The sequence below is a fragment of the Neurospora tetrasperma genome (assembly GCF_000213175.1).
Source record: "Neurospora tetrasperma FGSC 2508 unplaced genomic scaffold NEUTE1scaffold_1, whole genome shotgun sequence".
Taxonomy (NCBI): domain Eukaryota; kingdom Fungi; phylum Ascomycota; class Sordariomycetes; order Sordariales; family Sordariaceae; genus Neurospora; species Neurospora tetrasperma.
The window spans coordinates 1323260-1347803 of NW_009799099.1; the positions used below are offsets into that span (position 1 = coordinate 1323260).

General features: G+C 52.7%; 7 protein-coding genes across 7 annotated transcripts; 3 read left to right on the top strand and 4 right to left on the bottom strand.

Annotated features, from left to right (window-relative positions):
* Positions 1-3345: 3345 nt before the first annotated feature.
* On the bottom strand, positions 3346-7268 carry NEUTE1DRAFT_56802 (uncharacterized protein; the record flags this gene model as incomplete). Its single annotated transcript, XM_009848946.1, has 2 exons — positions 3346-7074; positions 7151-7268. 2 exons carry the CDS (start codon positions 7251-7253, stop codon positions 3410-3412), a joined length of 3768 nt encoding a protein of 1255 aa, XP_009847248.1.
* Positions 7269-9249: 1981 nt separating this feature from the next.
* On the bottom strand, positions 9250-9515 carry NEUTE1DRAFT_115722 (uncharacterized protein; the record flags this gene model as incomplete). Its single annotated transcript, XM_009849416.1, has 1 exon — positions 9250-9515. A coding segment is annotated over one exon (171 nt), but the record flags the coding sequence as incomplete, so codon positions are not given.
* A 3216-nt stretch (positions 9516-12731) lies between these two features.
* On the top strand, positions 12732-13223 carry NEUTE1DRAFT_34872 (uncharacterized protein; the record flags this gene model as incomplete). The annotated part of the gene is made up of 2 exons (XM_009848776.1): positions 12732-12793; positions 12950-13223. 2 exons carry the CDS (start codon positions 12732-12734, stop codon positions 13221-13223), a joined length of 336 nt encoding a protein of 111 aa, XP_009847078.1.
* Positions 13224-14522: 1299 nt separating this feature from the next.
* Positions 14523-15571, top strand: NEUTE1DRAFT_56808 (uncharacterized protein; the record flags this gene model as incomplete). Its single annotated transcript, XM_009848947.1, has 3 exons — positions 14523-14718; positions 14789-15389; positions 15475-15571. 3 exons carry the CDS (start codon positions 14556-14558, stop codon positions 15494-15496), a joined length of 786 nt encoding a protein of 261 aa, XP_009847249.1.
* A 456-nt stretch (positions 15572-16027) lies between these two features.
* Positions 16028-19214, bottom strand: NEUTE1DRAFT_75495 (uncharacterized protein; the record flags this gene model as incomplete). Its single annotated transcript, XM_009849417.1, has 5 exons — positions 16028-16351; positions 16420-18538; positions 18600-18788; positions 18858-18981; positions 19067-19214. The coding sequence occupies 5 exons, from the start codon at positions 19074-19076 to the stop codon at positions 16265-16267; spliced, it is 2529 nt and encodes an 842-aa protein (XP_009847719.1).
* Positions 19215-20686: 1472 nt separating this feature from the next.
* On the bottom strand, positions 20687-22144 carry NEUTE1DRAFT_115724 (uncharacterized protein; the record flags this gene model as incomplete). The annotated part of the gene is made up of 6 exons (XM_009849418.1): positions 20687-21057; positions 21121-21333; positions 21394-21519; positions 21700-21715; positions 21830-21886; positions 22039-22144. 6 exons carry the CDS (start codon positions 22039-22041, stop codon positions 21023-21025), a joined length of 450 nt encoding a protein of 149 aa, XP_009847720.1.
* Positions 22145-22820: 676 nt separating this feature from the next.
* NEUTE1DRAFT_75501 (uncharacterized protein) lies at positions 22821-24488 on the top strand (the record flags this gene model as incomplete). The annotated part of the gene is made up of 3 exons (XM_009849419.1): positions 22821-23009; positions 23076-23647; positions 23722-24488. The coding sequence occupies 3 exons, from the start codon at positions 22987-22989 to the stop codon at positions 24213-24215; spliced, it is 1089 nt and encodes a 362-aa protein (XP_009847721.1).
* Positions 24489-24544: the final 56 nt, after the last annotated feature.

The window sequence follows — 24544 nt, forward strand, 5'->3', positions numbered from 1 at the left end:
CTTGTCATCGACAAGAAGGATCATAGAACAGTGACACAAGGATGTCAATTCAAGTGTAGTCCCACTTGGCTCAAAAGACAAAGTGGTTAGCACTTCAGCCTCGGAGCCTCAACTTTGGTTTGTCGCCAAACCCTTTACATCTCCAGCACTTTCTGGGCTCGCCAGGCTGCCGTTTATTGTCGAAACCCCAGTCGGAGTTTCGCAATCCTACCAGTCCTAACAGCTCAGCGCATAGGTCCAATCATTTCTGACATTAGTTGATGCCAAGGTGTGCCCATACCATCCTCTTTCAAGTACCGCCGTACAATCTTTCAGGATCACCTTCCCGTCGGCAACTTGGGGACAGGTGACAACATGTTTGAACCCTTTCTCTCCGACGCAATACCTCTGGCTTAGTAGAGCCTTGTGACTCGTGTCTCGTGTCTGAGGTCCTTCCGATCCTTCCATGTAACTCCGAACTGAACATATCATCGACACAAAGTTCATCATTCTCCTTCGCGAGCTCGGCTGTTCCTCGAACTTGACCTGTTGCGTCAAGGGTCTGGGGCCGCAAATCTCCATGATGGTCATCTTGCCCTTGGATCCCTCGGGGAACATTGTCACTTCTGTAACCTATCCTCGATCATGCCGTCTTTTGCGAAAGATGGCGAGCAGGAAGTTATGATACCCCGCGGGCCACATTAGCAACTACATTTCCCCTTACCCACGCTTCCACAACAAGGGCTACCCAAGGGGGGCAACAAGAAAAGAGTGACATCCAGTCACTATCCCGTGAACTGAGCCGTCAAAGATAAAACAAAGGGGAAAACTGCAAAAGAAAGAAGAGTAAATAGAAAAGCAAAAGTGAGGCGAGTCCTGAGCAAACAAGGGGCCGCATGTACAGCGCAGTACAATATACTAACTTCTCCAAAACACAATCCCTAAAACAGACATCACCACCTCGAGCACCAACCAACATACCAAAAATAAAAACAAAAAAGAAACAAAAAGATAAATCGACCCACGGGCGGCTCGAACGCCCAATCTTCAGAGAGAGTTTCTTGTTTTTTGATAGAAAACCGAAATCTGACGCCTTACCATTTGGCCAGCGGGCCATTTGATGAAAGACACATTGCAGAAGATGGTTTGTATAGGGTGGGGAAAGCTCCAACTGTTTATGGAGCTCTTACCCCTTTCCTTTTTCCACTTCTTTTGGTACCCCGCACTTAGGTTGTGACACTGGAACTTCGCTCCTTCTTTTCTTTTCTTTTCGTTGCTTCTTCCGACATGACCTGCGCGTACTTCAGTTTTCATCAATGTGTTCTCAAGGATGTTGATTCCATTCGGGGTCAAGCTTGACTCTGACTTCTTTTCTCTACCACGGACCGGGTACAATGGCAGACAAGAACAGCTTGAGTGATTGTTCAGCTCTCAGGTTAATGATAATTGATCAGTGGGCGGCATCATGCCCAATTGGACTCCCCATGCTACACAGCTCCTCGTGAGACTGGCAGGGTCTCAACGAGACAGCTACCTGATTATGAATTTACAGACGAAGGACGGAGGGCTTATCGATACCTAGCTCCCATGGCCTCATTGTCATGTTTCCGTACCTGAACTCGGCGCCACGGTTGATGCATCATCCAAGATACCTTGGCAGTAAGTCAACAAGCGATGCCAACACTTATCTCGCCGGAACCCCATAGTTGCGCAAAATGCTTTTCGTCAAAGCTCATCTTTTCCTTCCACGGAAGCGCCGTTGGCCGCACGGTTGCGGGCCCGGAGGTGTACATGTTTGACCTCCTCTACGACGAAGCTGTCGCGCTTTCAAAGGATTCATCGCCAGATAAGGGTGATGGATGATCGTGTATGAAATGGTTGGTTACCGAGTTGCCTCCGGTTCGGAACGCTTCTGGTCTGGGCCAACTACTTGATTTGGTAGGCGAACATGGCTCGGTCAAAACTCATCTTTCCCCCCAGTGGGTTAATGGGGGATACGCCTCTTGGCTATGGTCCTTTCGTGATGTGGACGGGCTTTGTCGGCCATCTGGTCGGGCTGGCAAAGAAAAGGGGACTGGGAAAAAGGGTGCGGCCAAGGTGCAAGGGAATTTGTTAGGTGTGGACAAGTCCTGGAATCGGATGGAATATGAGCCAGAAGTCGCGGGGGTTTTGGAAAAAAAGACTGGCAGGAAGAGCCTCAGGAATAAGGCTATGTACTTGCGGATGTGTACGCAGACGACTTCGATGATGAAGTCCTGGACGAAGCTGGTGAGCGCACTAACGCCATGGTGGAAGTGACCGACTGCGCAAAGGTAACACTTTGTGCAAATCAAGAGTTGGTATCAATTACGACTTGTCCTTGCTCGTTGCATGGAATCATCACACTGAAAAGATCACAGTGATCCTGCGGCACGAGAGGTCTTGACCAGACAAGACCCCCGAATATACATCCGGCCTCGAAGTCATCTCTTGAACTAATACGAAGGTGGTTCAACTAATGTCCACGATACCCTAGTTCAAGCCGTTTTGGGTTTTGCAAAAAGTGACGAAAGGCGTGTACTGCAGAGCGGAAAGGTATTAGCCATGCGAAGGAAAGGAGCAACTCATCAACCCTTCAAAGCATGGAGGACGACCTGGGCTCCTCGGCGCTATTTCACCAGCACCAGATTAACATTGCTCTAAACATATGGCTATAAAGAGAGAGCGAGTGCAAAAAGGCTGGGGTTGTGGTTTTACATGCACGTTTCTCGAAGCCAGCCAGATTTCCAGTCAACTGTCTGGCTTATCTTCGTGAATAGCTTCCAGTGTTTCCTCAAAATTGCTCGGCAGTCATGGATCCCTCATGTGCCGGCGATATTTACGATAGCCTCCTTTTAACAGTACATGGCGTGCCTTGCAATAGATTAACTGATTCCTCCCTTTAACGTCGGACAGTTGAAACAGGTGCTGTTGGTCGTGCAGGCAGGCATGAGCCGACATCGAGCAAAATTATATATCCGTTCTACCTGTTGAATAACGAAGAACCAATCGAAATGAAAATGCAGGAGAAGCTATAATAAAGAGCTTTGAAAGAGAAAAGAGTGTCAGACAGGAAGAAAAAAAGTCAAAAGTGAAGGTCGTACCCGGAATCGAACCGGGGTTGCCGGAATGTTCTGAGGAATTTCAGAATCCGGAGTGATAACCGCTACACTATACAACCGTTGTTGAGTGAATGTTTTAGATGTACATTCTATATTGGCCAGCCCACGCTCCGGCCACAACCAACCACTTCGTGTCATGCTTTGCTTCGTTGGAAGTACCGACCGCTTACTGTTGTGGCCGGTAGACTCATGAATAAAAAAATATTGTCCCCTCCAAGTTTGCATAGTCAGAAAGGGCCTTGAAAACTGCTTCAAAATCTCGCTAATATAAAAAGAGAAGGAAAAGAACCTTAGGCAAACTGGTCATCATCAACTCCAATACCGACCCCCCTCCCGCCCATGTCCCCCATCTCCATCTCCTGCATTTCCTCCGCTTCATGCCCTCCACCTCCCTTCTCCCCATCACCACCACCAACAACCGTGGGTCCAATCTCGTCCATCTTCACCACACTCTCATACCCAACCCTCAAATTCTCCGCCCCACTCAACGCCCTCTGCACCAAACTCTCATGCCTTTCCTCCACCAGCTTCCTCAGCGCCATCACCAAGAAATGCGCGACGACATCCACCGACCAGCCGTCCGGAATCATCCCCAAGACCTCCAAAACATCAAACCAGCCGCCAAACCGCTCGAGTAGCGCGCCCGTCTGCTCGACGCGGTCGCTGAGGTCCTCGATGGCGAGGAACTCGGCTAACAAAACGTGGAAGAGGTGGGACTGGGTTTCCTTGCTGGGTAGAGGCTGTTTTTGCTGGGCAGGCGCCGTGCTGTTGTTGAAAGAGAGGGAAAGGCCGCCCCTTAGGCAGTAAGAGACTGCGGAGTCGTAGTCGCCTAGGTGATGGACGAGCAGGCGGATGGAGTCTTCGTGGTCGTGGAGGCGGCCGTTGATAATGATGGCTTCGGGAACAAGGAGACGCTGTTTCTGCTGTGGTTGCTGCTGCTTCTGTTTTGAGGTATGTGATGCGCCGTGCTCTGAAGAGAACTCTGCTAGGGAGGAGTCGATGCGCTGGCGGATGGCGCCGGCGTCGTAGTCGTTCGCACCGCCTAGGAGTTGCAAAAGTCGGAGTCGGCTTTGCCAGGCTTCATTGTCTGGAGGGGCGTTGTCGGTTAGGAATTGGCGATATGTGGGTTTCGGAGGGCGCAAGGCGCGGTAGGCTTCATAAGAGGCCGTGACGGTCGCTCGGGATTCTGGTGAGCTTTGTAGGTCGTTGATGACAATGTCGAGGTAGTACGTGATCAGCTCGTTGATATAGGCCGTGCTGCCCTTTCTGAACACGAGATGCTCGAGATAGTACTTGACTGCATCGGGTGCCTCTTCTCTTAGAAGGGCAACTACTTCTGTGGGCACCAACTTCGGTGCTTTGATTTTGTCGTCGGCGAAAACTTCGACACCCAGCTTGGGATTACGCTTAGCAAGCCAGACACCGTATTTTTTCACCAGCTCCTGGCTACTGATGTTGCTGAGATACCTTCTGACTTGCAACTCGCCGTCGCTCCCCAGCTCGCCGCCCCGGTCCTCTTCCCCTTCGATAATACGCTTCCATGTTTTGAGCACATAAGGCGATAGCTTACGTTGCTGATAGAGCCGACTAAGAACATACAGGCGGCGGTATCCCTCTAGCAGGCTAATCGCCCTATCAAAGCAGTCGACTCCGTGGTCCACGAGTTCATACAGTTCCTTTCGAGGTGAACCAGGCTCGCCAGACTTGCCTACAGGTGTGTTTTTGTCCAGCTCCAGGAGCACTAGTAGCAGGGACGCATCCACTGTCCGAAAGATCTCGGCCGAAATACTGCCGAATCCCCTTTTGTTTCTCCAAGCTGTGAGGAATCGGCGTAAGAAGTCCAGCACATGTCGAGGTAGCGCATCGACCGTCTGCGTAGCTTCGTTGTCCTTCTCCGCTGCGATGTACTCTTCGACGAGAGATTTGATTCCCCCATAAACCCAAATGCCCTTTTGGCCCACGACGATCTCGTTTCGAAGAGCAGGAATTAGTGACAAGACAACTCTTGCGTCTAAGTCACCGTCAAGCAGACTTGCTTCCATTTGCCTGGTCTCAAAATTGCTAAAGGGGGATTCGGCAGAGTTTAAAAAGTGAGTGACAAGCATGATGCTGGCTCGTTGCTTGACGTATCCGAGAGTCATAAACTCAAGCTCTGTCTTGGGCTCCCGGTTATTGATAGTTTTTATGAGACCGAGAAGTTCTGTTTTCTGTTCCGAGTTGTTTGAGCTGCTCTGTTGTTCTCTAGAGGTTGCCAACTCCAGGCTCGATTCCAACTGAAGCAACAGGGGGTTTCGAACAGCCCACCATATGTTCGCCCCTGTCCAGACAGCAAGGCGTGACGAGCCTTTGGCAAGCACACGCACGAAATCCTCGTTCTCTCTGTTCCGCACCGTCTCCCAGTTTTCCGGCAGCGGCTCCTCTTCCGATCCAAGGTCTCGATCAAATAGTTCCTTCTCTCGTGCTAGTCGCTCTATGGAGGATGCCGTACGTGAGTCGGCCCCCTTTGTGGACACAGTATGTGTTGCAGAACCCCCATTGAAGGGCGAAAACCTCCTCTGACAAAGCCGTTTGACTACTTCCTCAAACTGCATCTCTTCGCTAGCCAAGAGTGATCTGATGCCTATAGGGGCGTTGGTAGCAGCAGCAGTAGCTGAGTCATCCTTGTTAGGCACTTCCAGCCAAAACTTCTCTGCTTCATCTTCTCCGACGCTGACATCGAATCTTTGGATCTCCAAGCCCTGATGTACACCATCTTCGAACTCCTTTCCCATAGAAGCAAAGACATAGCCCTCATCTTCACGGCCCATCGTCGATGCCCCTGGAGATGAAACGTCGGGCACACCCCCATCAACAGCAATCTCCCGTGGATATCTCTCAAACTCAACGGTGGGCCTCGTAGGCTCGCCATCCAGATTCACAAACATGCCGATGCCGGGGTCGAGGGGTCCTGTTCCCGTTACGAGCAGGAACTCTTCTGAGGAGGGGGACACAATATGTGGCTTCAAAAAGACTAATCCAGGTTGCGGTTTAGGCGATGCTATGCGTGCCGGCGAGACCCCCCCTGGGCCAGAAGCTTGGGACGCTAGAGATGCCGCCGAATCTAGTAGGGGAGGAGGTAATGGTTTGTCCGCATCTTTTGAACCTGGGCTGGGGTTGGACTCTGGATTGGAGGAAGCTTTTGGTGTGCCAGGTTGCTGAAATACAGGATCCTCTTGCTCTCCTTGCAGTCTTTGGTTCCCACGCATGTTCCCTATCAACCCGGACAAGCTTGTGCTTCTTGAGTGGCCCTGGAAGTCAGCAGGGGCGAGTCTTGCTGTCGCCGATGATGCGCTCCTCGAGTGACCTCCATTTTCGGGGGGCCCTGCGATATTCTGGGTTTGGCCATATTGCCCTCCCGGAGCCGAGTCATCCAGGGAGGATATGCTCATTAACGGGATCTTGAGCTGCCGATCAACGTCTAGCAAAGCATAGCTTCTGGAATCGGCAACGCATGCTATTGAGTCCCTCCGCACCGAGAGAGTACTCCCGGCAAAGTCGATCTTCCTGATGACACGAGCATCGTCCCCAATCCTCACCACCTGTATGCGTCTGTTGAGCGAAAGAAGAATGGTGACGGCGGTCCCTGGATATTCGAAATCCTCGTTCAAGTCCACACCTCCAATCCAGTTACAGTTCCTGACTTGGGTGGTCCCAAAAACCGGGCTCAGCTCGGGTAGCGAGTAGAAAGTGACTGTCCAGTTGCAAAGGATACAGGCCTTGCCTACGCGGGGCAGTAACAGGATCTGCTGGACACCCGGTTTCGGGCCATTGGGCGAGCCGGAGGTTTCCGAGTAAGCAGGGAGTAGTCTCGACGCGAGGATGAAGGTGTCGGTACTGTTTGGATCGTTGGGATCGCGCGGTATGCGGAAGAAATGGAGCAGTTCGGATGCGGAGGTTCCCACATACAGGTTACCGTCTGGGTTGGGCGCAAAGCAGGGTGTCAGTATGGCTGGGCGCATGGACAGCAGTTACAAGGTCGTAGGGGAGCTCACCCAGGTAGTCGACGCAGTTGATCTTGATGTCCTCGTCGTTGCCCTCAGCCGATAGAGGAACATCGTGGAGCAAGGGCCGCAAGACATATGGACCGGCTGCCATGGGCTTGGGGGATGCTGCGGGTGCGGGTGCCATTCCGGTGCAGCTTCGACAACATTGTTACCTGGGCATACCGGGTCGAGAAAGGCGGATTTGCGCAATGCGACTTGTACCACGTAGCTGTGTGTTGTTGTCCTTGAAGCTTTTCGCAAGTTGCAAGTCGAGAGGAAGATCGGATCGATGTCACCGGCTGCGGGATGGGAGCTGATGCGGGACACCTTCAGGCAGTTACGTAGTACCTACCTCTAGGTACCAGTGTACATAGTGAGGATCCCTGTACCTAAGTTCAGTGGGCTGTTGGTGGAGGTGACGACGCTGGGCTTTCCCTGTGCTGTTCCTGGCCTGGGGCTGTTGGTGCTGCGCCCTGTGCCCTGGGACAGTTCCAGGCGGGTCGATCTTGCCTCCCGTCGGCGGGGGCCTAGTAGGTGGCATGCCTGAAGCCCGGACCACGGCAACAGGAGCGGCATAGGAACACCTCAGTGACGGTCGGCTGGTGTTTGGTGTCCGATGTAAGCTGAACACTCCCTGCCACGCATGCATCACCGTTTGACATATTATCTCCCGACAATCATTTGCCCACATCGATACCACATCCCTCGAGAAGGTACAGTAGTCGACAGACAACAACCCAACACCGTTAATTGTATGCAATCCCAACCCTAGGCCGGCCTAGGTCTCGTAATAAGAACTTGAGCACTGCGCAAGCAGGCAAATACCGACACTATGGCGGATGTCATCAGCCCGGAGGCTCTAGGAGCAGGAGGAGGAGGAGGAGGAGGAGGAGGAGGAGGAGGAGGAGGAGGAGACGCCCCGAATGCGACAAACAAGTTCCAAAGTGCCATTTCACAATGGAGAAGTACGACGGTCTATACTCCCCAGTCTTGAAGCGCTTCTTCCAGCTGGTGTTTTCTGACTCTACCTTGTCTAGGTCTCGACTTCACTTCCTTAGTCTCGAATCTGGACAACACGGCGTCAGAAATCGTTACCTTCCAACGGGACTCGACCGTACAAAGAAAGGACCTCGCACAAAAGACCAAGGACTTTCGCAAGTTAGACGATGCGACCAAGCTGGGAGAGATCAAGGGGCTGCTTAAAGGTACGCAACATCTCACCCGAGAACAACGCCGGCTCCCAAAGTTAGTGGACTAACACAAACACCACAACAACGACAGCCTACCAGGGCTTTATCGACCTCCTGACGAACCACTCCAAGTCTGTCAACTCGGCCTTTCTCCACGCCTACACATCCTTATCCGAAGCGCCAGATCCGTACCCGCTACTCGAGGCATCGGTCGACTCGATGCTTGTCTCGGAAGACACGCTACCGAAGCTCACCGAGGAGAACAATCACTTGCAGAAAAACGTGGCCAAGCTCACATCACAGCTTGAAGAGACGGAATCTCGACTTCAGAAAGAGTCCGACGCCAGAAGACAGCTAGAGGAGAATTTGGAATCCAAGGTCAGGGAGGTCGAGTCTTCGTGGAATGCCGTGCTCGAGGAGAAGCAGGACAACTGGACGGCCAAGGAGAAGGCACTCGAGGAGAAGATTGAGAACCAGGACCGTCTACTCAGCGAGCTCAAGGCTAGCTACGAAGTCAACCAGAGACTGGGCAAATCTGATGATGCCGAGGAACAGACCGGTCACGTTACGAGCGCTGAGTTGGAGATGGTCCAGTCCGACTTGGAGCGCACAAGTACGAGACTTGCCGAGGTGGAAGCCCGCAACGAACAACTGCGCCTTGAGCTTGCGCAATCAAAGTCGCAGGTTTCCGCACAGCCGGCTACTTCTTTGGAGGACGACCCGGGATATCTGCGCGTGAGGTCGGAGAATTCGTCGCTGATCCGCAAGCTGGACGCGGCGCGAGTGGATAAAGAAGCACTGAAGAGAGAGCTGGACACCAAGCTCCGTGGGCTGGAGAGAGAGGTCGGCTTACTTAAGGAGGAACGGGACGCGCTGAAGGCCAAGGTTCAAAAGTGGTCAGACTATGACGATGTGAAGCAGGAGCTAGAAGTTCTCAAGAGCATCGAGTTTGCAACAGGTGATGACGACGACGCGGTACGAGCGGTTTCGGGCGATAATGCCGACGGAGACAACGAGGCGAGAGAAAAGGGGGATACGCTCGAGCAGCTTCTCCTCGCGCGGAACAAAAAGCTCAATGATGAGCTGACCATCCTGCGCGTCTCGCACCAGGACCTCCAGACTCGCCTTCAAGACTTGCAGGAAGAGCTATCTCGGACGAATGCCGAGCTTGAGAAGTCGCAAAACCTCAACGAGAAGCTTGAAGATGAGCTCTCGATCATCCAAGCTGAGGCGCCCAATGCTTTCCCTTCGGGAGCATCTGTCGCCCGCTATGCCCCCTCGATCGCACCCACACGGAAGTTGGGCGGTGGCAGGATATCCCCTACCTCTTCGATCGTGAGTGGCTTCAACCCCCGCGGTGCCGATCGCGACTCGCCCGATTTTGCTGGCGGCGGAGCTGGTGGCATTCTCCCCATGATCACCGCGCAGCGCGACCGGTTCAAGAAGCGCAATGCTCAGCTCGAGCAAGAGCTGTCCGAGACCCACAAGACGGTGTCCCAACTACGACAAGAAATCGCTGCTCTCCAGCGGGACAACCTGAACCTCTACGAGAAGACGCGTTACGTGTCCAGCTATAACCGCGCTGGAGGCGGCATGGCGTCGGCCACCTCGACAGCCTCCTTCTCATCGAACCCTAACCCATCCGCTGTCTCCTTCGGCGCAACAAGCGGCAGCGACGGGAACCACGGTGGCGGCGGCGTAGCACTGGACCGATACAGAAAGGCGTACGAGTCCAACATCTCGCCCTTTGCGGCATTCAGGGGCCGCGAGTCTGCTAGGGCGTACAAGCGGATGAGTCTGCCGGAGAGGGCGGTGTACTCGATCACGAGGATGGTGTTGGCTACGAGGACGAGCAGAAACCTATTTGCAGCGTACTGCGTGGCGCTACATGTGCTGGTATTCCTCTCACTGTATTGGATGGGCTCGGCGGATGCAGATCAGCATGTTGTGACTGCGGCAGTCGGTGCCGTGGGTTCGGCCGCGGGGGGTGCAGGAGCGAGTAGTGGTGGGGAGTGGAGTGAGGAAGGGTTTAGTCATCGGTAGGACCGATCGAAACACCATCCGCCCGAGAAGAATTGGCGGAAGGAAGAATGATGGGATGACGTTAAGGAACTGCATATCGAAGCGGTAAACATGATGATTGAGACGTACCAGTGGGCGCCTGGAACGGATAATTCGGCGTTGCGCCTATGTTTTTCTTGGATCGATAAGAGAGATTGCGCTCACATGCTGGTCTCGTTTCGAAACAACCATACCAACATCAAGCAAGTACATCATGTAGTAAAAAATGGATGATTGGAGCGGTAGTGCTATGGAAGGTGGTCGGAATTCGGATATGACAAGATGAAGAAGGAGGTCTTGGAGGGTCCTACGGGAAGGCCAAGATCTGAGCTACCGTGCCGTGAGCGCCTGCGGGAATACTAGGCCGGAGAAGTGACCCTGACATGCCTGGTTGGCCAAATCCGAGGGCTTCCTTCGGATCCATGTGGTGGCTTCGTTGTGGTCCATGAAGAGTGCTCCCTTATTGGGTTGGGTTTTGGTGCCAGCGAAGGCTTCAAGAGGGTGGTTGCGAAGCGAGTCGAGTGGTCAGTTAGGATAGATAACTTGTACTATTGTATAATACCTTCAGTTTTGGAAGATCTCCATGACCAAGTAGCGGTGATCGGTCAATTAAACAAGCAGAAAGTGCCATCCCGCGTGATACGACAACTGACTGCATAGGAACAAGATCTCGTCACTCCCGCCCGCTCAACCCACCCATGGAACGAAGCCAACTATCTCCCAAGCAACCACCTATTTTCATTTGTTCCTCAACTTCCATCCCATCTATCATCGTTACGCACCTACCTACCTACCTGTACACTCTCGCTGTACCACAACACACGTCCACCCAATGACGGTACAGCGCAAACCCATTTGGTTGGCCATTGAACAAAATAGACGCCGGCCGTCTACCGCGGCCGCCCTCCATGATTGCAGGTGTCCTGTCGTGGCACCGGTATTTCCGAAGTTCTAATGGGGAAAATCAAGATGACACCATGATTTGCGATTTCCCATAGGCGAGATCTTCATATGCATGGCAAGTTGGAGTCGGTAAGGTAGGGGTGGGCAATCTAATTTTCCTCGTGGTGATGGTAAGTAGGTATGACTTTTTTTTTGTTTTTTTACAAGTACCTACATAGTACGCTACTAGTTTGGTTTCGTTTGGGAAGATGGATGCCAAGGTGTTCTAAAATGTTCGTTGTCAGGCTGATGAAAATGTGTAGATGTAAGGGAGGTTTGGTGATGTGGGTGTTTAACTTGTTTAGGCTGTCGGTGAGCCGGTGTTTCTTCCAGCCGGAGTTACTCTTCAACAGTGATGAACAACACTCAGTAATTCTCCTCGCTCTCAACTTTCGCCCTAGCAAGAGCATGACTTCGGTAAGTAGGCAATTTAGACAATATTCTCCTTCAACAACAAGGTAACATCTGGTCTCATCCTTTTCCAGACATCTCTAGGACACGTCTCGCAAGCATTGACTCGACATTCTGGTGTCTGAACTTGTAAGATCGCAAGTAACCTTCCACCACAGCCGAACGGACGGGCAACACGGCATCCGTACTTGGTTTGTCATGGCGACACTGATCTGTGTTCCAATGACAGCTCTCCTTCCAAGCTTCATGAAGACATGAACAGGCTGGACTAACTTCCCCTCTTTCGTCGGTCGTCGTCCTTCCTCGATATGTAGGTATTCGATTTCGATGCCACCTCCCATCTATGAGCAACCTAATTTGCCCTATTGGAAAGAACCGAATACTCGCTACATAGAGACTGGTCTAGATCCTAATATTTGCCCAACTATCACTTCGCCTATTTCTGCATACAACGAACCATACCGTTCCCGGAAAGAAGAAAAAAAGGACAAGGTTGGGAGAAGCAACCAAGCAAGGAGGAAAGCAAATCTATTTTTGCCCGCATTGCGACTTCTCATCTGACGTTACATCAATCAGCGCGGACGGTCGGCCGTTCGGCTTACACGACGACAGGTCGATGGCAAGTCGGACTAATTCGTCCCACTTGGACTAGTGTCTTGCAGAACTTACAACATGTGTAGCCGCCCATCCTACACTACACTATTAGCCCACATTCTCAAAACATGGGTCTCTGTGGTCCAATGACACCAGTAAACAGGGGTCCTCGAACACAACACCGGGCATGTCTGCTGTGGGAGGATTGACAAGGGGGAAGACCTGCAGACGGGAGATCGGCTTTGAGACATTCCATGTTTCTTGATTCTTGTTTTTTTTTTGTTTTTTTTTTTTTTCGTTGGAAGGGGGGGCAGCGGAGGGGAAGGGAAGAGAGAACCCGTAGACCGTATACTGTTGCGGATGAATAGCAACATGTTTTGTGTGGTAGAGGAATGAAGTTGGCTGAGAGGAAGGAAGGAGCAGGAAGGATCAAGAGAAACACTTGTCGAATCAAGTAAATTACTGACCATCGGTGCGGCCCCGACTTCTTTGCCCACATTCGACATGATATGAATCAGATAAAGCTGGTGGTAGATCCTCTTACACTTCAAAACCCCTCATGGGTGTGTCGTCTTGGATGATTATTCTCTGTCTTACCTAGCTTAACGAGACTGACACTCACAGAATACACCCTACTTTTCGTTGCTAAAAAGGCCACCGGCACTTGTCGGCCGATCAGTCACCGGACGGCCATGCTGCCATGCTGCCACGATGCCGATCCCCGGACCCGTCGATGCCATGACGCCCGTGGACGGGATACGATGGTTGGAACACTGGATGCGGTGCTAACGATAAATAGAGAAAGATCTTCAGTGCTCAGACGTTCCAGATTCTGCGCGGTCGAAACAATGGTAGACGTGGTGGATGGTGGTGATGGTGGATGAAATGTGCTTGCTCAACTCGACAATTCGTTCACATGCTGTTTCCCATCTTTCCGTCTCTCGCTCGATTCTTGATCCAAATATCTTCAGTATTAGCTATCGATGACGGTTTATTCGACATCATTTCGGACATCCTGCCAAGCAAAGAGATTACGATACACTACACTACACTACATAACAGCCACTGTGAAAGGCTGGGAATCTTGACTGTCTGACTGTCAACTCGACTCCTAGTGTACCTGGTGCGCATGGAACCTGTGAGGAGAGGATGGATGATGACGACGGGAGGACAGACAAGGGACCACAAAATAAAGTGGTACGCTAACACAGCGAGCCCCTACTAGCGCACGGTTCCGGCGCTTGCAGTGGATCAGACGGGGATCTGACAGACAGGGACTCGTGTGGGTTCATCCAATCAACCTCTAACCTTCCAATTCTGGGGGACACGGGGACAAGGGGACAAGGGGACAGGGGACGGACTTGGGCCTTGCGGTCTTCTCTTGACGGTCTCTTGTCTTTCGTCCTCCAGACCACGCTCTTCTTTTTCGACGGGAGCACCGGCGGCTGCCCAGCGAACCACTGAACATGCAGTGTTTCCTCTCAAGTGTCCTCACCAGGGGCATCCACGGTCATCCAGGATGCCTTGAACGTCAGGGATAGTAGTGTAGTACCGCGTAGCGCTACCATACCCTCCATGGTCTCTACCATACTTTTTGAGTACGTACTCCCCAAGCGAAGTGTGTGAGTGAGTGCGTGTAAACATGGGTGAGTGTATGTCCCTGTGCCGCCGTCCCGGAAGAGCGTTGCGTCTCTCTGGTCCAGTCAAACGTGTCGATGGGACTGCTTAATCTATTTAGCCCTCCAAAGCCGCCGCTTCTGGGAAGATGATGGAGGGTCAAGATCGACATCCTCTCCTTCCATACCGATTCTCATATATCTGCCATCTGGAGCCTCCTCCTCGTCCTCCTCCTTCTTCTACCGACCTCTTATTTGATCTCACTAGCATATTCACTGGTTGGATTATTTCTTTGAGGGTCGTCTTTCAGTTGTTTTCTTTTTGGGTTCTCTTATATCACGGTTTTCCTGGGTTCTTTTCGTCTCTTAACGGGTTTCGACGATTTCCTATTCATCATCATCATCACGATACCCAATCTCAGCAGCAAAAAGAACCACTGGTGGTTATTGGTTTTCTCAGAAAGGCGGCTTTCACTATTGGGCAACGACAAAAAGCAACAATTTAGTTCATCATCTTGCTCAATCCCACTACACAACAACAAACACAACACCACAATGCGTGCCTCACTATTCCTCTCGGCGCTCAGCGTCTCCTCCGTTATGGCCGCCCCACTACTTCCCGAGATCAACGCCCACTCAGCTCCCGCCGACTCCCTCAAGAAGATATCAGAGTACTTCAACCTCCTCGCGGTCAAGGTCCAACAAAGCAAATTCGAGAGCGCCGTACCAACATGTGACCTCTCCAAAGTGGTCATGCCCCAAGGTAAGCTTTTCAACGCGTCCCCTCTCATCCACCTGAGCTCATGCTAACCAAAACCTCACCCTCTCTCCAGCTCCCTCCCCGCTTCCACCCCCTTCCTTCGGCCTAACCCTCCGCCACGTCGCCCTCGGCCGTGGCACCCAAAACTACACCTGCGACCCTTCCACCCCCACCGCGGCTCCCGTCGCCAATGGCGCCGTCGCCTCTCTTTTCAACGCCTCCTGCATCGTCTCCGCTTACCCCGACATCGGCGCCATGTTGTCGACTGTCTCCCTGAACTTCAACCTCTCCGACCTAGCCTCCATCGCTTCCTCCGTCGCTTCCGCCCTTCCTTTCCCTCCTTCTTTTCTCAAACAGACCCTCGCGCCCACCTCCGGCATGGCCGTCTCAGGCGCACATTACTTCACCAACGCATCCACGCCCTTTTTCAACATGGATGCCTCGCAGTGGAAGATTGGTGAGGCGCCGTGTGCCAAGAACAGCAGTACGCCTGCTCCAGAAGCGGCGCCGAGGGGCCAACAAGGTGAAAAGGCGGTTGCTTGGTTGAAGTTGATCACACGCCCGGGAGCGACGGGCGGACTGCAGGAAGTGTATAGGGTAGAGACGGCGGGAGGAAGCGCGCCCGAGACGTGTCAGGGGATGCCGGAGCATTTCGAAGTGCAGTATGCTGCTCAGTAAGTTTTTATCCCTTCAAAACACCTCATGAAAACTTTGTAAACAAAGACGGGACGGATGGTGGCTAACATTGTTGGAAAATAGGTACTGGTTTTATGGCAACTAAAAACTTTTCTGGGATGTCCCTCAGTGACTGACCATTGGATTGGATGTGGAAAATCAAACCAAAAACAAGCACCACAAAAAAAAAAAAAGACAACATGTATTTTATGGAGGAGACATCTTCTTCTTCTTTTTGTTTCTTTTCTCTCCTTTGTCTTTATTTCTCAACAATTTTCTTGTGCAATCACTTGCATATTTATACCTACCTACACCACAAAGAGGGCGTTAATGGCGGCGCCAAACAGGCACATTGTGTTGGATAAATGACAGATGGATAGCACGAGCTATGGATATAAAACTCTTGTTAGTAATACCGGGCTGACTGCCTGATCATCAACCATGGTCGGACGAGGAGAGGGTGAGGAACTGCTGGACTTGAGTAGTGGGAGATGAACAAATAAAACCAAATGTCAACTGAGGATTGGTGCTAAAAGTGATACGCGCAATGACCGAGTGCTTACGGAGATTCACAGCCTTTTGGAGAAGAGAAGGGGATAGTCACTTGAAATACGCATGTTTAAGCCTTCGGCACATTGCGAAAGAATGGTAGTAACGATTTACGCCTTGGCAATAACCGGCTGCTTAGTAGTTTTGGTTTCCTCTCTATACCTTGTCCTGCTTCTTGCCGGTACTCTGCGGTCTACCCTGTAATCAAAGGGTATGTGACTTGACCATTCAATAGCTAATACGTTAACATTACGATCACTCTTTCTTCTCTCTCCCCTCTCACCCTTGCTGCCCCCTCCATAAATCGTCCTTCCCCATCGTCCATTCAAGAGGGCTCCGTCCAGTTGACCAGATCCAATACCTGTCCCGCCGTAGGGTGTGTATATCCTATCTTGAGACGTAGACGCAAAGCCTGTGCACAAAACTGGTTAGCAACTTTATCGAAATATGGGAAAAGGACACAAACTGAATTAAACTTACCCCAGTGCAACCCGCGACTCTCATCATTTGCGTCGCCTCCGCCCCCGGCGCAATATCCGTCGACGAAATATTGAGCAGCTGTAGCTTCTGAGACTTGGGCACCGCCGCCTGCAACCCGACAGCCGAAAGCGGACCGCCAGGGAACGAGTTGCGGAAGCGAGCCGTAGCCTGGATCATGCCCTCGGCATTTCGCTGTATCTGGATGGTGACGTTCAGTCCGTTGTTGTCGTAGCAAGCATGGCCAGCCGCAGCAGCGGGCTTGGGCGCCGCTTGAGGGGCCGGAGCCGAAGCGGCGGCCGGAGCGGTGTTGAAAAGATCAAGGACTGCTGATGGAGCAGCCGCTGGTGCAGGTGCGGGAGACGGAGTGGAGGTAGGTCCCTGCGAAAAGAGATCCATGATCGAGGCAACGTTTGACTGTGCGGGAGCCGGCGAGGCTGAGGTCGGAGGCGAAGTGGTGCCGCCGAGAATATCGGCAAGGAGGTCGGCATTGTTCGTCCCGCCGTTGGGAACAGAAGGAGACGGGAGATTGGTGTCTCCCATGAGGTCGAATAAGAGATCCTCTTCCTTGGGCTTGGCAGCCTTGTTAGTCTTCTTGCCCGCCGCCTTGGTGGTCTTCTTGGCAGCTTCACCAAGTACTCGGGAGGACTCCTTGATTTGGGGAGGAGGCATCTTCTCGAGCACACCACGGCGGATCAGATCAAAAGAAAACAAGTTGCCGTATTCCACTGCACGCTGTTGAACTTCAACATCCAGACTTGTCTGGTGGTACTGAAGCAGACGGCGAACTCTCTCGATTTGGGCTGTGTCTTGCAGCCTAGTGGTGAGCTTGATGAGCGCCGTGATGATGTACTCGGTGGTGACTTGGGTAGCGTAGTTGCTGTTCAAGATGGTTGTGAACAAGTCGATAAGTTCATGCTCCTTGACCTCCTGTACGAGCTCCTCCTCCTCATACTGACCACCCCTGAGAAGAGCATCGCCATATTCACCGATGCACCACGCGCCGGCCTGCGTCAGACTTTCTTGGGTGATATCCTTCTTCAAGTTGGTGTAAAGCTTTTGCACGGCGTACGTTTGTAGCTCGGGAGTTGTAGCGATAAGGCGAATGAACGAGGACAGGATGGGCTCCTTGACGTAGTTACCGGCCAACGTCAAGACACGGAGCATCGTATCGACATGCCACCTCTTGTTCGGGGCGTATCTATCAGCGGCGATACCGATCTGGCTAGTCATATTAGGCTTAAACTCATTATCCGCCACTTCCAGGAAAGCCAACAATTCTCGGATAAGGACGCGGACGTTGCTCTCGTTGATTAGGGTGAAACTCAGATCGAGAGCTCTCCTCCTGATACTGATGTCGGGGTCCCTAAGGCACTCCAAAATGGTGTTCCGGTGTCTTTGTACAGCGTTGGTGTCGATGGCCACCACCTTGACCAGCGTGTTTAGCGCAACATAACGGATATTGTTGTCCTTGTTAGCCAAGAACTTGCCGAGGATATTGACTCCCAGCACGCGCAAGCCGGCATCGGCCTCGATATCGAGAATCGTCAGTACGGCCTCGTAAAGGATCGAGTTGCCAACGTTCTTGGTAGCGTCGGTGTTGGTCGCAACCTGAGCGAGGATATCGTTGATCTGCTCCGTAGTCTGAGCATCGCCACGGGCTAGGACTCGGAGAAGGCGCAAAATCTTGACCTGCAAGAACGGGTCGGTAATGCCCGTAACGTCGTGCTCCGGCGCATAACCGGAAGAAGCCAGTCCTTTGAGAGTCCTCACGAGTACCGGCACGAACTGCCTGAACTTCTCAATGATGCCCTCCTCCCCACCCTCAGCCTCGTCAGCTTCGCAAAGGCTGGTCACCAATGTCAAGCCGCAAAGCAACACGCCGTGGTTGCGATCTGATAGTAATTGCGCCGCCTTCTCGACAAAGTGTTCTTGGAGATCCGGAACCTTTTTGCATATGCGCATCGCACACAGAGCTGCCTTCCGCCGGATGTATGGGTTTGTCGTCGATATAAGTGTTTCGATTTGGGGAAACAGGTCTCTAGACATCTCGACCGATGCGATGTTTCCGAGGGTGCAGAGGGCGAGGCCCACCACATACTGATTCGGATGGTTAAGATCACTGTCGAGCCGCGCGTCAGCATCACGTTGCGCACCCATAATCGTCTTCCTGGACACCATACTTTTGCAGCGAGTTAGTAACCAGAGTAAGCACTTCCTGGTTCTCGTCGAGCAGCAAACTTGTCGCGAGATGGCCCAGACGCTTGTCGGCGAAGCGCGGAGAGGCCAGGAGCTTTAAACACTCGATCTGACCAAAGTGAGTGCGCTCACCGAGGGTGAAGAGGTATAATAGCTTGGCCACATTGTTGCGCCTGCAATGACACAGTTGATCAGCAAACCGAGGTCCCGGGGAAGCTTGGGTGTTGGCAGCTCAGATGCACCTGACGCTGTGATCGTGGCTCTCCTCCCTGAAGCTGGCTCTAATGGCGGCGCTCTCTTTCTGGATTACGGCTCTCTCGTCGGCGATGGTCTTTGCGGCTCGGACATTGCGAATAAACTGCTTGACTATTTGCCGATTACAAGCGTCAGTTGTGGCCTCGTCCTGGTCGCTCGAGGCTTGGGACCATGGCGATGCCGCTGGCTCACTTACGGGAACTCATGGCGATGCAATCATTAGGGGCCCGCAAGGGGGCCTGTCTAGGGGATCTGGACCAGAGTGGAAGTGGTAGCGGATGCTTGAGCTCTCGAGATGGCGGGGGAGCTGCGGAACGGAGAGCGGATGGCGGTTCTTTGGAATTTCAAGCAAGGGGTATCCGAAGAAAGTAGAGGCACGCAATGGACAAAGTTAGTACGATACGGTAAAGCAGCGGTACGTAGACATTCATGAGAGAGGATCATCTTTTTGGGAACCCGGCCGAAACACGACAAGTGGAAGCCCAGCACACAATGGGCGGGCGTGCGATGTGGCCATGGAATGCGCTTATTGGAGCTCCTCTTGACCGTGTGTGTCCACCCCCCACCTTGACCTCTCCCAGTCCGGCCGCTCCCAGCCCCAGGCAGACGGTGACGGTCAGCACGGCAGCAGTAGAGGTACTAAGATACCTACACTAGGTACCTCTAGTGTACTGTACTGGACTCGTGGCCTCAGGCAGGCACCTCTTCGCTGCAAAGCTTCCCGGCAACGACACGACGGCAGGCGCCAAACTCTCTGAAAAGCATGGACCTCAGGGACCCTGGACAGGTCGGGTGCTGTTCCTCAGCTGCGATGCAACAACTTGGTACGGCGGGAAGGTGGGGCCTAGACCGTCTTGTCAGGCACCCTGACGGCCTCGCCGGAAAAGGGATAATCAGGGTTAGGGTCAAAATGATGAATAGTCCTGTCCGAGACCAGCCACAGCATCAGACATTGCTCTTTTCGATACCTAGGGCGGCTTATCTTGTCACTGCTTAGATCTGTGAGAATGATGGTATAGGATATTGGATATTGGGATGAAATATGCTGATTAAGATGAATAAGAGCACGAGGTCCGTCAAGATTTGCACAAAACGACGGCGAATTGTTGAAGATGGAAGGTCAAACACATGTAAAGCTTATTGAGATCCTGAACCAAAGTTGATAAGCTATTCATCATCACCGTCAGTGCTGATTCTGTTTGGACCAGTCCCGAACAAATCGAGTATGAGGGCGGCAGCAATGCTTAACTATCTGCTTTTCAACAGGATAGCAATGAGCGTTTGTCAACTGACAAGCTCGGCCATATGACAATTGACTGTGTGAATACTGTATCATAGAGCTTTTGGGGAGCATGCGGTTCATCTATGGTCACAACACTGATGAACTTGATGAGGGCATCACAAGCAGCAAACAGCCTCACCGCACCCTACAGCCATCACTGACCGACAAATGACCTAATCCTCCATACATCAACGGTGATCGGGAGATGAGTTTATTCTCTCGATGCTGTGCCGTACGGATGTGTACGATACGGAAATCCCTATAGGGCTGATGATATCCACATATCCGGCCTGGGCTTGATGGTTGATGTCGCTAGGCAACACTGCCACAATCATCCTGCAGGTCATCCCCACTCGTTGACAGGTCTCCGGTCTTGCTGGTGGTCCCTGATGACATGAACTCGGCAGCTGTGCATTTGAAAAGTTTATGTAGCAAACAGTAGGGTTTCATCTGAACCTCCGGACAGAAGTGCTCCTTTGCTCATGTGGTACAGCTTCCACTTGGCGAGACAACACCGTAGGTAATGGCTCTTCACTAGCAAAGGCGGAGTAAGATTTGACTGATAACTGCTTTGGAGACGAACCGCCACAGACTCAAAGTCAAACGGAGAGAAACTTGAGTTGCTAGCGTCAATTTATGTCAACTTTACCCCATTGCTTCCCGAGCTCGGTGGTTTGAGGCAGGAGGAGAGATAACAGTCCAGCATAATGCGCAACCACGAGAACACAGGTGATCCTTGCACAACATACCAAGCGTGGGAAACAAAGCTATCCCTTCACATCCGAATGGAGGCATATCAACTAATAGTGGTATTCAAAGAGAACGCTAAAACCTGTCTTCGTAGAGAGTTGGAATATAGGAGAAAGCCGTTTACTTCTGCATCATGAGCTGGACGAACTCGTTGTCTGTTTGGAAACAATGTGTTAATAAGCTATACCCAGGCTGAATCGCAAGAATTGAATACGTACAGTCGATACGCCCATCGCCGTCCTGGTCGGCCTCGCGGATCATCTCATCAACCTCGTCATCAGTGAGCTTCTCGCCGATGGAGGTCATGACGTGACGAAGCTCAGCAGCGGAGATGAAGCCGTTGTTGTCGCGATCGAACACCTTGAAGGCCTCACGGATCTCCTCCTCGGAGTCGGTATCCTTCATCTTTCTGGCCATCATGGTAAGGAACTCTGCAGGCTATTGTCAGCGGCGAGCTGGCAAGTCCAAAGTCCGTGATGTTGATATCATACCAGGGAAGTCAATGGTGCCGTTGTTGTCGGCATCGACCTCGTTGATCATGTCCTGAAGCTCAGACTCGGAGGGGTTCTGGCCCAGCGAGCGCATGACGGTACCGAGCTCCTTGGTGGTGATTTGGCCTAGCTGCTGTTCAGTATGCGTGCATTACGGTACGGCTCGTATTCACATCGCAACTCGATTCAGGGGCGGGCGGTGAGAGGTGTTGGGCGCGTCGCAACTACTATGATCCAATGCGCTTGCCGCTAACTTGGTGGTGGATGGATTCGGATATCTGGAGGGTAGGGTTTCGGAAGACTAACCATCACCGTCCTTGTCCTGTGTCACGTTGTATCGGGTCAGTCATCAGGCTCGCACGATTTGCGCCAAACAGCGACACAAGGGGATTGAGCATAGGCGACAAGGAAGCTCGGCGCAAGAATAACAACTTACAAAGAGGGAGAAGGCCTCCTTGAACTCAGAGACCTGCTCTTCAGTAAGGGAGTCCGCCTGTTGTTGATAGCCTGGTCAGCCACCCGTCTCCTTTCCAGCCATCATCGTATGTTCGCAGCCCGGCCGCAGCCCCTCGAGCTAACCCGCGGGGTTCTTGTTGCGCTCAAACAGCTTCGACCGGGAGGCGCCAAGATAAGGAATGAGCATACCATCTTGATATAGTATTAAGGGGTGGATAGAGGGTCTGGGGAGAGCGAGCGTGTGAGATAGTTGGATGTGTTCGGAGGAGGATTTCGAAGGTGTTCTGGTTTGGAAGTGGTAGATATGGAAGTCCCCCAGTAGAAACGAGACCCGTTGGCTACTACTACCTACCTACCAGGTAGGTCCAAGTCCCCGTTCTCCTAGTTCGACGTTCCTTAAATGAGCAGCTGGGGCCGCCGATTGCGAAGCATGGAGTGGAGGGAGGCGGGGCGGGGTCCCTCCCTACCTCTACCTAACTGTAACACACTCGCTAAAATGAGACTAAAAAGATGCCCTGGAGCCCATCCCGGCGTCTCGCAGGTGCTGCAACCTGGAACCTCTACATGGGATACCTACATCACCACTGTAGGTCGTCAGCCCCAGCCCAGGACAGACGGGCCAGACTGTTAACAGTGGAGGCTGAAAGCTCCCGTCCCCCAGGCTGCCAGCTGACCGACTCTTTGAGACACTGACAAACGCTACCCCTTATTGGCGGGCCCAAGTGCCTGACAGGTGACATGCATCCCATGTCATTCATGCCCCCATCCCTGGGAACTGGCCAGCATTCAGTGTTTCTGAACCGCCGCGTCAGCGTCATTGTCAGTGGTACCTAGCAGCTGCCCAGTGCTACTGGCCCTGTTGCTGTTATTACATAGGTGTAGTGAAAGAGAGAGGCCTAGAAACATTTCCCCCCGGGAAGATCGACCTAGGAAGGAGACATTGGAACTCAACCTCGACCACATACCACACAGCCGTGTCCATGCGATGCGATGTGATGCCATACCAATTCCAATCCGCCTCTGGACCGCCATCACCACTAACTACCATCAATTGAATCCTACCTCTGACCGAGACGACGACTAGCCTTCGGCGTGCAACCGAGGCGAAGGGAGCCTTTCGCCCTTCCGGCGTCCGCCATGTGGCGCGACCGCACTAATCTGTACGGGGAACTCTCCTAAACCCCAATGATGAGATTCGTCCGTTAACATCCATGTGACTATCACAGCTATATCTCGTACCGGCAGTCCTACGCCCACCACCCGACCCAGCGCAACCGATATGCCCCTCAGAACCCAGGCGACCGCTTCGGCGGGACTTCCGGCGGGGCTGGCAGCAGCACGGGCGTCCTCTTCTCTGCCGACGATGACCGGCGCGGCCTCTTATCCGCGGGGGCCTACGATGTCGACGACGGCGATGCGGTGATCGAGATGGACCTGCTTCCGCCTCGGTGGGCGGATTCGTCGGACGAAGTGGCGGAGCTGCTGGCCGACATCGCCCGCAAGAGCCAGAAGCTGGAGCGGTTGCATCAGAAGCACGTACTGCCGGGGTTTGACGACGACGAGGCTAAGAGGGACCAGGAACGTGAGATAGAGCAGCTCACGCAGTCCATCACCAAGGGGTTCCACGACTGCCACCGCGTCATCCAGCGCATCGAGCAGATGGTGCGCGAGGGCAAACACAATGGCCAGATGAGTCGCGCCGACGAGGTCATGGCCAAGAACATACAAATCAACCTGGCCACGAGAGTCCAGGAGGCCAGCGCCAACTTTCGAAAAAAGCAGAGCGCATATCTAAAGAGTGAGCCCCCCTACTTTCCTTACCACTCGACTCCGACTTCAAACAATCATGCTGACATCACACTCCCTGTTCAGAGCTAAGAGGCATGAGCGGCCTTGCCAGTCCAACCCTCGACCGAGTCTCAACCACCTCTTCTTTCCTGGGCCCAAGCGGCCTCCCGCCCGGCAACAGCTCCAACAGCGCCTCCATTCTCGAATCCGACGCCGACCGGGTCTTCTCCCAGTCGACTCTACAAGCGTCAACGCATCAGAAGCTGCTTCACAGCAACGACCAGGCGATTTCGCAGCGCGAGCGCGAAATTGACGAAATTGCCCAGGGCATCATCGACCTGTCCGATCTGTTCAGGGATCTGCAGACCATGGTCATTGACCAGGGTACGATGCTGGACCGGATCGATTACAACGTGGAGCGGATGGCGACGGACGTGAAGGAGGCGGCCAAGGAGTTGACGGTTGCGTCCGGGTACCAGAAGAAGACGACCAAGAGGAAGATTATACTTCTGTTGTTGATTTTGATAGCGGGTATGATTATTTTGCTGGTTATCAAGCCGAAGAAACATGGAGGTTGAAGAGAGTGGGGAGAGACATAAAAGGGACGAACTTCAAGATGTTATGTGTGGGACGATCGAGTTGATGGGCGGACGGGTAACCAAGACCACTACACGGTACAGCGAAAGGGGTGGGTGAGCCGCGGAGAGACGGAAACAGCAAGTAGTAATGTAATAAAAATGGGGGAGAGCGTCAAGAAGGGATTCCAGGAACCTATTTGTACGACAACTATATAAATGTCAACATTCGGGGTTATGGGGACTGACGTATGAGGACCACTGCCCCTTCATCTCAAATAGGTTTGTTATGGCTTCATCTTGTGATACTGTTTGCATTGTGTGTAATGGCC